We start from the raw sequence: 14,156 nt of genomic DNA, 5'->3' as shown, positions 1-14,156 counted from the left end.
ACTTCTTGAAACTCCTAGAGCAAACATAGTCTGTACAACACAATTTCCCCCTTATTATAGACTATATTTATATTGAATTAATCACTTATTGTTCCACATGTTATTAGCAAGATCATAAGCTCCCTGTTATGTTCTTTCCAGTGTATCCCAAATTCTTAGCATAATATTAGATACATAGGAGATACATAATTGCTTCCTGATCAACTAACTACATAATCACATTTACCACATTAACACACATGAAAATAGCATGGATTTGATAGCACGATAGGTGTAAAATAAAACATGACAAGTAACCAGTATAATCAGAATTTCATGACTTTTCACCCTTACCTGTTAATGTAGGACCTCTAGCTCCCACAGAATGCCTCCTTGCCAAGTTTATTTTTGGAGTTACCCAGGGGTGTACCATGTAGGCTCACTAATGTATTCTGGCCGCTGCCACAGAGCATGTCTTGTTTTTCTTGTGATGTTAGCTGCCCCTGAAGTTGCGCATTGGTACCTGCCCCTAGACATCAGAGGTGCACCTTGGAGCCTGACACCACTGTCTCCTTGGCTTTGTGCTGGCCTGCCCAGGTGTGCTGCGCCAGGGGTGGTGAGGTGTCCTAGCCCCTTTTCTACCCCTCTTATATCTTGTCATGTGGGTATCAAAGTGGAGCTCTTTGTGTCTTGTTGCCTCAGAGCTTTGTTTGGTTTTTTTTTTTTTTTTTTTGTGGTACGCGGGCCTCTCATAAAACACTGTTGGAGGACTTCCCTGGTGGTGCAGTGGTTAAAAATCTGCCTGCCAATGCAGGGGACACGGGTTCGAGCCCTGGTGCGGGAAGATCCCACGTGCCGCGGAGCAGCTAAGCCCGTTGCTGCCGAGCACAGGCTCCGAACGCGCGGAGCACAGGCTCCGAACGCGCAGGCTCAGCGGCCACGGCTCACGGGCCCAGCCGCTCCGCGGCATGTGGGATCTTCCTGGACCGGGGCACGAACTCGTGTCCCCTGCATCGGCAGGCGAACCCCCAACCACTGCGCCACCAGGGAAGCCCTGTTTTTGTTTTTAACTTTTATTGAAGTATAGTTGATTTACAATGTTGTGTTAGTTTAAGGTGTACAGCAAAGTGAATCAGTTATACATGTATCCACTTTTTTTTTTTTACATTCTTTTCCCATATAGGCCCTTACGAGAGTATTGAGTAGAGTTCCCTGTGCTATATACAACAGGTTCTTATTAGTTGTCTATTTTATACATAGTAGTGTGTATATGTCAATCCCAACCTCCCAATTTATCCCTCCCCCCCATCCCCTGGTAACCATATGTTTGTTTTCTACATTCGTGACTCTACTTCTTTTTTGTAATAAGTTCATTTGTACCCTTTTTTTTTAGATTCTACATATAGGCGATATCATATGATATTTGTCTTTCTGTGTCTGACTTACTTCACTCAGTGTGACAATCTCTAGGTCCACCCATGTTGCTGCAAATGGCATTATTTCTGTTCTTTTTTATGGCTGAGTAATATTCCATTGTATATATGTACCACATCTTCTTTTTCCATTCCTCTGTTGATGGACATTTAGGTTGCTTCCATGTCCTGGCTATTGTAAATAGTGCTGCAGTGAACATTGGGGTGCATGTATCTTTTTGAATTACGGTTTTCTCCAGCTATGTGCCCAGGAGTGGGATTGTTTGGGTGCTTCAGAGTTTTTAGTGAAAGGCATTCTTTAGTTTCTCATTGTTAGCCTCTCGGTCTCGTCATGATGACCCTTTGGGGCAGTCTGGATGAGATACCACCCTGTGCTTGGGATCACTCCTCCTTTCCAACCAAGGCTTTGTTTATCAGGCTGAGCTTTTCTGCCTCACTTTAGTAAGGATGATTATTCTCTAAAAATGTTCCTTCGTCCCTCATGCAAACAGATGCTTGAACAACTCTCACAGAGATGTGAGAATCTTAGTGGCAGGGAGGATTTAGGCTCTAGATTGCAATCTCGTTGCACTTTTAAAATGCAACAGGTAAAACATTGCAACTCAAAAGAATCTCAAGCCAGGATAGCAAGTCTTAACTCAGAGCATGATCTTGACCCATGGACAAAATAAAAACTTTGTTCTTGTTTGGTATGTGTGATTGTATTGGAACCCAGTGTGAACTTTAAGGCTACAAAGAAAAGAAATAAGAGAAATACACTAAATTTTATTTCTCAAATTGTGCAATTGTTTTTATTTCTATGGTCCCTTAAATTGATGAAGCCTGTGGTTGAGCAAAGATATTATGCATTCTTATCTTCTTTTCCAGAGCAGTTCTTTATTAATGTATAGTTATCTTCCTTGGGTTTTACAATGTACGTTAGACAGTAATTGGAACCCGGACCTTGTGCAGGTTCCCAGTAGGAATGTAGGCAGATTGAAAAAAGCAACACCCACACTTAAGATTGAGCCTCAGGAGCTAATGCAAGAGGTTAAGCGGGGAAGAGAAGAACAAGCAAAAAGTGGGAGTTGAGGAAAACCAAGAACATAAAGCCTCCAGAGCCAGGATGAAAGAATAGAAAGATGGTCATTTGTGCCTTGAATAGTGAGAGAAACAGAGAGAGCAACAAAACAGCTGCATTAGTTTCCTGTAGTTTTCATTTCTACTCATCTTTTTTTTTTTTAATTTTACACATATGCTTGAACTTTAGAGCAATCCAATTTTGTGCACCTGATATCCACTTAAGGAAAAGAAGAAAAAATTTTTGTAACCAATAGTTACATAGACATATGCTTACTTTAGTGCAGTGCTTGGTGCAGAGTGGCTTCTCAAATAAGTACTGTGACTATCAACTCCTTGTGTATTTAGGTACTTGACTGCCAGCTCGTTGGAGGGTCAGCTAGGAGGAGGAGACCTGAGACACATTGCAGAGCACTGAGGACAAGTGGGGCAGAGAGAGGAAATGATGGTCAACCAGGACAGATGTCACTAGATAGAGAAGTAGAACGTCCTTGACTCAGTCCACCGAGTCCTGATTTGAAGTCTAGAAGTAGAAAACAACCAGGGAGGAAGGATTGCTGGAGAAAAGCTCGCTGAGATCTGTTTGCCAAGACCTTGTCTCCATCTAGAGCTTCATGAGATCTTGTGCTCTTTCCAGAGTCTCTCAGCTATTGAGCCACAGGGTCAGAAGCTAACTTAGGCCTCTCTGCTCCCAGACTCATGAGTTCACCTCTACACTGGGATGAATTTTTAAGCAACCATTTGTTTACTGTTTGTATAAGTGCATTTGTTGTTACAGCTCTCATTCCCAGTAGGGAGGATATGAAAATTGTCTTTGTAGTGGTTTTCACCCAATTCCATGTGATTGGCTGCTTTACTTAGCATTAACCTGGAAGCAGTTTATTACGTTTCCTAGAGAGATTATTTTGATAGTTCCAGAATAAGACTGACAGTTTTGGAACAGGCACAGAATGACCACAGAATACTAGTATTATTGATAGGCTCTGCTTCCTGTGGTAGTAAAATTAAATCAGTCATTTAAAAAATTTAAGTTGAGAAAGATTTTGAATCTTTCTTTGCATGTAAATGCTCCATATGTTCCTGTTGTATGAGATTCAAGCTTACTTCATAATTCTTCTGTAATTAAAACTGTTTATTTGTTCTAGAGTGAATAATGATCATCCAAAACTTATTTTGGGTACCAGAAGAATCAAGATTCTTTTTAGTTATTATTTTTTATCCTTAAAAGTAACTTAAACACTAGAAAAATAATCTAAAATGTTAAGACAGTAGTAAGAAGACTGTCTTAAGCTCTTGGCAGGAAAAATATAAAGATTCTTTGGATTTATCTTTGGGAATTATATGAAATCCTGAGTTTTATTTTTCTTTGCTTTTATATACTTTTAGGCATATTATTATGTAGGACTCTCTTTGCAGAATCTTGAACATTTTGTGTCCAGTAGAACTTGTTTTTTGTATGTTGTGTCTTATTATTATACTTGTGAATGAGGTGTAAAGATTTTTTCTTTTATCTATATATGTACCTTTGGATAAAAAAGACAAATATATATGAAACAATGTTTCCTCTTTTACAGAATTAAATGTGAGGGAATCTGATATAAGAGTTTGTGATGAATCATCGTGTAAATATGGAGGAGTCTGTAAAGAAGATGGAGATGGTTTGAAATGTGCATGTCAATTTCAGGTAAGGAAATCAAATCTCTTTTCAAAATTTTACATTTGTCATGTTTTGTAATTCCACATTTTTCAAATTAAAAAGCTTATTAAAACACCTTGAACCCCACAAGAAATTTGGGTTGACAGCCCACTGATTCTTTTTTGTCAGATGAAGCACTCTTATTTGTACCTTCCATGCTGCTTTTCTTGAATTACGGGGGCAGACTGGCTCTAATAGAATGTGAAAATGCCTTGAAAAATATATTACAGTTCTATTCAAATGTAAGGTATAATTGTCACTGAAAGGAAATAAAGTACAGATTGCAGTAGAGTCACTTATTTAAAATGTTGGCCTTTTTTTCCCATTTCCTTCTCTTTCTAGTCTATCTCCCTTCCATTCTTATTTGTTGCTGTCTCATCTTTTTAGGCCAAAGAACATGACTGATTTGGTACCTCAGGGTAGATCAGGGTTAGTGATGGACTAGAAAGGGGAACCTCAAACCAAGTGTGAATATCTTTGCTTTTCAAATGCTGTTTTAGTTGTGATTTTGTTGTTTAAAAACACAAAAGGAATGGAAATGAAATGTGTTACATTCAATTCTTCTTCTTTTTTTTTTTTTTTGGCTGCACCACCTGGCTTAAGGGATCTTAGTTCCCTGACCAGGGATTGAACCTGCACCCTAGGCAGTGAAAGCGCACAGTCCTAACCACTGGACCACCAGGGAATTCCCTCAATTCTTTTTTGTTGTTTATTTTCCGTGATTAAGTTATAATCTGGCTTCAGAATATTGTTCACAAGATGGTACCTTATTAAGGATTTGAGATGAGACAAAGAAGGAACTAGAATTTTTTAAACTCATAATCTTATTCTAACTGTACCCACATTTTGGATTTTAAAGGTAGGAAAGGGAACAGATCAGGAATAAAAGCATAGGATAGTCAGTTACTTCTAGTAACCCTATAACTTCAGGCATGTTTTTGTATGATCCATCTGAAAAGAGAAGGCGTATTTCCCACCCTTTCTTATGATATTGTAATGAGAATTAAAATCAGAAAGGGAGCTTGAATATGAAGCCTTTTTGAAAACTATTAACTATCATGTTTATTTTCATTAAAAGAAGTAGAAATTTTAAGTAAAGGAGGAAGTGTTGGGGAGTGTACTGTTGACCAGCCAAAAAGGTTGTTCTTGGTCAAAAGGGACTTTACAATCCACTATTTATTCACACTAGCCACCTTTGAAGTCGCTTAGCTAACCTTGTGCCCACCCCTCCATGGTTGCTCATGTAACAATAGTCAGGCCAGTGTAACTACTATATATAAAATAGATAATCAACATGGACCTACTGTATAGCACAGGGAACTCTATTCGGTAATAACCTACATGGGAGAAGAATCTGAAAAAGAATGGATATATGTATACGTATAACTGAATCACTTTGCTGTACACCTGAAACTGACACAAAATTGTACATCAACTATATTCTAATATAAAATAAAAATTAAGTTAAAAAATAGGTGGTGATGTGTCTGACCGCCCTCCTTCTCCCTAAACCTTCTTAAAAATGATAGTAACTAATGTGGGCTTCTTTCCTTAAAAGAAGGTGTTGGTGTACATGGTGTATACCAAGCCCTCGTGAACTTTTACTTCTTCCTATTCTTCACGTTATATAGGTTTTATTGACCTATCTCAAGGGTCACTAATCCTTTCTTCTGTCATCTCCATTCTGCCCATCCAGTGAGTCTTTAATTTCAGATATTTTATTAAGAATTTATAGTTTCTATTTATCTGAGATTTCCTGTCTTTTCATTCATTACAAGAATATTTTCCTTGAGCATAGATATTGCTGCTTTAAAAATCTTTGCCAATTTCAATGTCTGGGACATCTTAGGGATCATCTCTGTTGATTGCCTTTTCATTTGAGAATACATTATATTTTGTTGTGTTTTTATTCATATTTATTTTGAATATATCCTACACATTGTGAATGATATGTTTTCGAGTGTTTGAATTATGTTCCTCTGAGTATTGTCATTTTTGAAACAGTTAAATTGGCTGAACTTACACTGCAGACTCTGTTTTTCCCATTGGGGGTAGAAACACAAATATCATTTCTTTTAGTCTTAGCTGGGCTACTTGGAGTGTGCCTCATGAGTGCTTGGTTCAGAGGTCAGCCACAGAATCTGGGACTCTGTGCTCCCTCTCTCCTTTCTGGGATTTTCTCTCTCACTTTCCAGTGGCTTTGGTTCTTCATGCCACAAAGATTGCAGGTTTTTGTTGGTGTTTCAGGCATCCTGTATGGGGAAAACTGGGGCTGTTCCCTTCTTCCAACTGTCTTATATTTCCTTAGGTTAAATTCTTTGACATGGAATTGTTGGGCCAATGAGATGTTCATGTACAGATTAACATTCTCACTAAGAGCAGTGTATCAGGCTGCTTGTCTCCTTTCAACCTCTTGGTAGTGGATTTTGTCAGTCCTTTAAAATTATATAAATCTGAAAGGGAAAAAGCTTTTTTATTTGCATTTGATTACTAGGGAAATTGGAAATGTGCCATAAACTTATTGACCATTTTTTGTGAATTAATATTTCATATTCTTTGTTCATTTTTAGTATTTTCTTTTTCCCTTGTGTCGATTTGGGCAGACATGTGTATACACTATATATAATATACTATTTGTGTCCTTAAAATATTGCTTACTGTGCTGAGCATTTTATATCCATTGACTATTCTAAATATTTTATATATATATATATATATAAGTTTACATAACTCATAAACTCTCATGAGAACCTGTGATGTAGGTTCCATTTTGATACATTTTTTAGAAGAGTGATATATGCCCATAGTAAGCAACTGAAACATTTTATAAGATATATAATATAATGAAAAAATGTCTTCCTTCCATTCTAGAATACCAGTTGCAACATCTGTGAATTCTTAAACTTCCTTCTAGAAATATTCTGTTATACAAACACATAGGTGTTTTAATTTCTCTTTTAAGTACTAAATCACTTAATAGTATTTACCTTAGAGATGGTTACTTTTAGTTTATATAGATTAATAAAAAGAGTTCTGTGTTTTAAAAAAGTTATCCTAGTGTCATTTTAATTTTCATTTTGTTTATATTTTCTGATATAAAGAAGTTTAAAATTTTCATTTCATATTTATATTTGTCTTTATGATTCTGCTGTTCATTCTTTGAAAGTCTTTCTCTGCAACTCTAAGATTATGAAGCCTTTTTGACCTTTTGACCAGCTAGAGAATCTTCTCATGATCTGTCTGGAATCCCTTGTATTCTTACCTTGCGGCAAAGCAAGAAAGGAAAATAAAAGTTAGGAGTTTAGATCGGTAGACATTTATCCAGTGCTTACTTTGTGCTAGGCACTAGGCTAGGTGCTAGGGATATAAGGATGTTTCAAGACAAGTTGCTTGCCTTGTAGGAGCAAACTGCCTAAGGGCTTATAGTGTGATTTGATCCTGCTGCTGAGCGAACCTTCCTTTGACTCCTCTGCCTTCTTACAAGCTTATAAATCTGTTCAAGTTAGACTTAGGTTTGTGCCAGTTTAAGAACAATGACCTCACATGCCCATTAAACACTACTCTGCCGAATGCTTTAGCAGTATCTTTCGATTCATTTAAAAACCTTGCTTATGAGGAGATTGGTTCAAGATGTCGGAGTAGAAGGACATGTGCTCACTCCCTCCTGCGAGAACACATGAATCACAGCTAACTGCTGAACAGTCATCGATAGGAAGACACTGGAACTCACCAAAAAAGATACCCCATGTTCAAAGACAAAGGAGAAGCCACAACGAGATGGTAGGAGGGGCGCAATCACAATAAAATCAAATCCCATAACTGCTGGGTGGGTGACTCACAAACTGGAGAACAGTTATACCACAGAAGTCCACCCACTGGAGTGAAGGTTCTGAGCCCCACATCAGGCTTCCCAACCTGGGGGTCTAGCAACGGGAGGAGGAATTCCCAGAGAATCAGACTTTGAAGACTAGTGGGATTTGATTGCAGGACTTCTACAGGACTGGGAGAAACAGACTCCACTCTTGGAGGGCACACACAAAGTATCACACACAAAGTGTGTATCAGGACCCAGGGAGAAGGAGCAGTGACCCCACTGGAGACTGAACCAGACCTACATGCTAGTGTTGGAACGTCTCCTGCAGAGGCGGGGGGTGGCTGTGGCTCACTGTGAGGACAAGGACACTGGCAGCAGAAGTTCTGGGAAGTACTCCTTGGCATGAGCCCTCCCAAAGCTGGCCATTTGCCCCACCAAAGAGCCTGTAGCCTCCAGTGCTGGGTCACCTCAGGCCAAACAACCAACAGGGAGGGAACTCAGCCCCACCCATCAGCAGACAATCAGATTAAAGTTTTACTGAGCTTTGCCCACCAGAGCAACACCCAGCTCTACCCACCACCAGTCCCTCCCATCAGGAAACTTGCACAAGCCTCTTAGATAGCCTCATCCACCAGAGGGCAGACAGCAGAAGCAAGAACTACAATCCTGCCTGTGGATGAAAACCACATTCACAGAAAGACAGACAAAATGAAAGGCAGAGGACTATGTACCAGATGAAGGAACAAGATAAAACCCCAGAAAAACAACTAAATGAACTGGAGCTAGGCAACCTTCCAGAAAAAGAATTCAGAATAATGATAGTGAAGATGATCCAGGACCTCGGAAAAAGAATAGAGGCAAAGATCGAGAAGATGCAATAAATGTTTAACAAAGAGCTAGAAGAATTAAAGAACAAACACCTAGGAGAATTAAAGAACAAACAAACAAACGAGATGAACAATACAATAACTGAAATGAAAAATAAAATAGAAGGAATCAGTGGCAGAATAACTGAAGCAGAAGAATGGATAAATGACCTGGAAGACAGAATGGTGGAATTCAATGCCATGGAACAGAATAAAGAGAAAAGAATGAAAAGAAATGAATACAGCCTAAGAGATCTCTGGGACAACATGAAATGCACCAATATTCACATTATAGCGGTCTCAGAAGGAGAAGAGAGAGAGAAAGGACCTGAGAAAATATTTGAAGAGATTACAGTGGAAAACTTCCCTAACACGGAAATAGCCACCCAAGTCCAGGAAACACAGAGAGTCCCAGGCAGGATAAACCCAAGGAGAAACATGCCGAGACACATAGTAATCAAACTGACAAAAATTAAAGACAAAGAAAAATTATTAAAAGCAACAAGGGAAAAATGACAAATAACATACAAGTGGACTCCCATAAGGTTAACAGGTGATTTCTTAGCAGAAACTCTACAAGCCAGAAGGGAGTGGCACAATATATTTAATGTGCTGAAAGGGAAGAACCTACAACCAAGATTACTCTACCTAGCAAGGATCTCATTCAGATTCGATGGAGAAATCAAAAGCTTTACAGACAAGCAAAAGCTAAGAGAATTCAGCACCACCAAACCAGCTCTACACCAAATGCTAAAGGAACTTCTCTAAGTGGGAAACACAAAAGAAGAGAAGGACCTACAAAAACAAACCCATAACAATTAAGAAAATAGTAATAGGAACATACATATTGATAATTACCTTAAACACAAATGGATTAAATGCTCCAACCAAAAGACACAGGCTTGCTGAATGGCTACCAAAACAAGAGCCATATATATGCTGTCTACAAGAGACCCACTTCAGACCTAGGGACATATACAGACTGAAAGTGAGGGGATGGAAAAAGATGTTCCATGCAAATGGAAATCAAAAGAAAGCTGGAGTAGCAATATTCATATCAGATAAAATAGACTTTAAAATAAAGAATATTACAAGAGACAAGGAAGGACACTACATAATTGTAGTAGGGATCAATCCAAGAAGAAGATATAACAGTTATAAATCTCAGTACATAAGGCAACTGCTAACAGCTATAAAAGAGGAAATCGACAGTAACACGGTCATAGTGGGGGAGTTTAACACCTCACTTACACCAATGGACAGATCATCCAGACAGAGAATTAATAAGGAAACACAAGCTTTAAATGACACAATAGACCAGATAGATTTAATTGATATTTATAGGCCATTCCATCCCAAAACAGCAGATTACACTTTCTTCTCAAGTGCACATGAACATTCTCCAGGATAGATCACATCTTGGGTCACAGATCAAGCCTCGGTAAATTTAAGAAAATTGAAATCATATTGAGCATGTTTTAGGACCACCATGCTTTGAGATTAGAAATCAGTTACAGGGAAAAAAGCATAAAAAATACAAACACATAGTGGCTAAACAATACGTTACTAAATAACCAAGAAATCACTGAAGAAATCAAAGAGGAAATAAAAACATACCTAAAGACAAATGACAACAAAAATACGACGATCCAAAACCTATGGGATGCAGCAAAAGCAGTTCTAAGAGGGAAGTTTATAGCAATACAATCCTACCTCAAGAAACAAGAAAAATCTCAAATAAACGATCTAACCTTACACCTAAAGGAACTAGAGAAAGAACAAACAAAACCCAAAGGCAGTAGAAGAAAGAAATCATAAAGACCAGAGCAGAAATAAATGAAACAGAAACAAAGAAAACAATAGCAAAGATCAATAAAACTAAAAGTTGGTTCTTTGAGAAGATAAACAAATTTGATGAACCTTTAGCCAGACTCATCAAGAAAAAGAGGGAGAGGACTCAAATAAATAAAATTAGAAATGAAAAAGGAGAAGTTACAACGGACACCGCAGAAATACAAAGCATCATAAGAGACTACTACAGGCAACTCCATGCCAATAAAATGGACAACCTGGAAGAAATGGACAAATTCTTAGAAAGGTATAACCTTCCAAGACTGAACCAGCAGGAAATAGAAAACATGAACAGACCAATCACAAGTAATGAAATTGAAACGGGGATTAAAAATCTTCCAACAAACAAAAGTCCAGGACCAGAAGGCTTCACAGGTGAATTCTATCCAACATTTAGAGAAGAGCTAACACCCATCCTTCTCAAACTCTTCCAAAAAATTTCAGAGGAAGGAACACTCCCAAACCCATTCTATGAGGCCATGATCACCCTGATACCAAAACCAGACAAAGATACTACAAGAAAAGAAAATTACAGACCACTATCACTGATGAATATAGATGCAAAAATCCTCAACAAAATAATAGCAAACAGAATCCAACAACACATTAAAAGGATCATACACCATAAGGTTGCAGGATGCAAAATTAATGCACAGAAATCTCTGGCATTCCTATACACCAACAATGAAAAATCAGAAAGAGAAATTAAGGAAACACTCCCATTTACTGTTGCAACAAAAAGAATAAAATACCTAGGAATAAACCTGTCTAAAGAGGTGGAAGACTTGTACTTAGAAAACTATAGAACACTAATGAAAGAAATTAAAGATGACATAAACAGTTGGAGAAATATACCATGTTCTTGGATTGGAAGAATCAATATTGTGAAAATGACTATATTACTCAAAGCAATCTACAGATTCAGTGCAATCCCTATCAAACTACCAGTGGCATGCTTCACAGAATTAGAACAAAAAACCTTACAGTTCGTATGCAAACACAAAAGACCTTGAATAGCCAAAGCAATCTTGAGAAAGAAAAATGGAGGTGGAGGAATCAGGCTCCCTGACTTCAAACTATACTACAAAGCTACAGTAATTAAGACAGTATGGTACTGGCACAAAAACAGAAATATAGATCAATGGTACAGGATAGAATGCCCAGAGATAAACCCATGCACCTGTGGTCAACTAATCCATGACAAAGGAGGCAAGGATATACAATGGAGAAAAGGTAGTCTCTTCAATAAGTGGTGTTCTGGGGAAACTGGACAGCTACATGTAAAAGAATGAAATTAGGACACTCCCTAACACCATGCAGAAAAATAAACTGAAAATGGATTAAAGACTGAAATGTAAGATGAGCACTTTAAAACTTTTAGAGGAAAACATAGGAAAAGCACTCTTTGACATAAACCACAGCAAGATCTTTTTTGACCCACCTCCTAGAGTAATGGAAATAAAAACAAAATAAACAAATGGGACCAAATGAAACTTAAAAGCTTTTGCACAGCAAAGGAAGCTATAAACAAAATGAAAAGACAACCATCAGAATGGGAGAAAATATTTGCAAATGAAACAACAGACAAAGGATTAATGAAACAACAGACAAAGGAGGTCAATATCAAAAAAAAAATCAACAATCCAGTAAAAAAATGGGCGGAAGACCTAAATAGACATTTCACCAAGGAAGACATACAGATGGCCAAGAGGCACATGAAAAGATGCACAACATCACTAATTAATAGAGACATGCAAATCAAAACTACAATGAGGTATCACCTCACGCCAGTTAGAATGGCCAGTATCAAAAAGCTAGAAATAATAAATGCTGGAAAGGGTGTGGTGAAAAGGGGACCCTCCTACATTATTGGTGGGAATGTAAATTGATACAACCACTATGGAAAACAGTATGGAGGTTCCTTAAAAATCTAAAAATAGAGCTACCATACGACCCAGCAATCCCACTACTGGGCATATACCCTGAGAAAACCTTAATTCAAAAAGAGACATGTACCCCAATGTTCATTGCAGCACTATTTCCAATAGCCAGGGCATGGAACCAACCTAAATGTCCATCAACAGATGAATGGATAAAGAAGATGTGGCACATATATACGATGGAATATTACTCAGCCATAAAAACAAATGAAATTGAGTTATTTGTAGTGAGGTGGATGGACCTAGAATCTGTCATACAGAATGAAGTAAGTCAGAGAAAAACAAATACCGTATGCAAACATATATATATGGAATCTAAAAAAAAAAAAATGGTACTGGTGAACCTAGTTGCAGGGCAGGAATAAAGAGGTAGACATAGAGAATGAATTTGATGACATGGGGTGGGAGGGTGAAGCTGGGGTGAAGTGAGAGTAGCATCGACATATATACACTACTGAATGTAAAATAGATAGCTAGTGGGAAGCAGCAGCACAGCACAGGGCGATCATCTCGGTGCTTTGCGATGACCTAGAGGGGTGGGATAGGGAGGATGGGAAGGAGGCTCAAGAGGGAGGGGTTAGGGGGACATGTGTATGTATATGGCTGATTTGCTTTGCTGTGCAACAGAAACTAACATGGTATTGTGAAGCAATTATACTCCAATAAAGATCTATTTTAAAAAAAAAGGATCATACGCCCTGATCAAGTGGGATTGATCCCAGGGATGCAAGAATTCTTCAATGTATGCAAATTAATCAATGTGATACACCATATTAACAAATTGAAAAATAAAAACCATATGATCATCTCAATAAATGCAGGAAAAGCTTTTGACAAAATTCAACATCCATTTATGATAAAAACTCTCCAGAATGTGGGCATAGAGGGAATCTACATCAACATAATAAAGGCTGGGCTTCCCTGGTGGCTCATTGTTTAAGAATCTGCCTGCCAATGCAGGGGACATGGGTTTGAGCCGTGCTCTGGGAAGGTCCCACATGCCGTGGAGCAACTAAGCCCATGTATCACAACTACTGAGCCTGTGCTCTAGAGCCCGTGAGCCACAACTACTGAGCCTGAGTGCCACAACTACTGAAGCCTGCACGCCTAGAGCCTGTGCTCTGTGAGAAGAGAATCCACCCGATGAGAAGCCTGGGCACCTCAATGAAGAATAGCCCCTGCTCGTCGCTTAGCCTGTGCGCAGCAACAAAGACCCAACGCGGCCAAAAATTAAAATAAATAAATAAAATTAAAAACAAAACAAGACAGAAAAACATAATAAAGCCCATATACAACAAATCCACAGCCAACATCATTCTCAATGGTGAAAAGCTGAAAGCATTTCCTTTAAGATCAGGAACAAGACAAGGATGTCCACTCTCGCCACTATTATTCAACATAGTTTTGGAAGACCTAGCCAGGGCAATCAGAGAAGAAAAAGAAATAAAAGGAATACAAATGGAAAAGAAGAAGTAAAACTGTCATTGTTTGCAGATGACGTGATTCTATACGTAGATA

The 14,156-nt window shown here is 38.3% G+C and overlaps 1 protein-coding gene across 1 annotated transcript in view; it reads left to right on the top strand.

Moving 5' to 3' along the window:
* Nucleotides 1-14,156, top strand: part of TMEFF1 (transmembrane protein with EGF like and two follistatin like domains 1) — a 94,890-nt gene that overhangs the window by 22,467 nt on the left and 58,267 nt on the right. The window contains exon 2 of the mRNA XM_027105356.1: nt 4,046-4,155. Within this exon, the coding sequence (XP_026961157.1) occupies nt 4,046-4,155 (110 nt within the window). The remainder of the gene's footprint in view (nt 1-4,045; nt 4,156-14,156) is intronic.

The sequence above is a fragment of the Aethalodelphis obliquidens genome, unplaced genomic scaffold (genome assembly GCF_003676395.1).
Source record: "Aethalodelphis obliquidens isolate GAN/ISIS:26980383/991018 unplaced genomic scaffold, ASM367639v1 scaffold7, whole genome shotgun sequence".
NCBI classification, from domain to species: Eukaryota; Metazoa; Chordata; class Mammalia; order Artiodactyla; family Delphinidae; genus Aethalodelphis; species Aethalodelphis obliquidens.
Note: the sequence above shows the minus strand (reverse complement) of the source record. Positions and strands in the feature narration are given on the sequence as shown.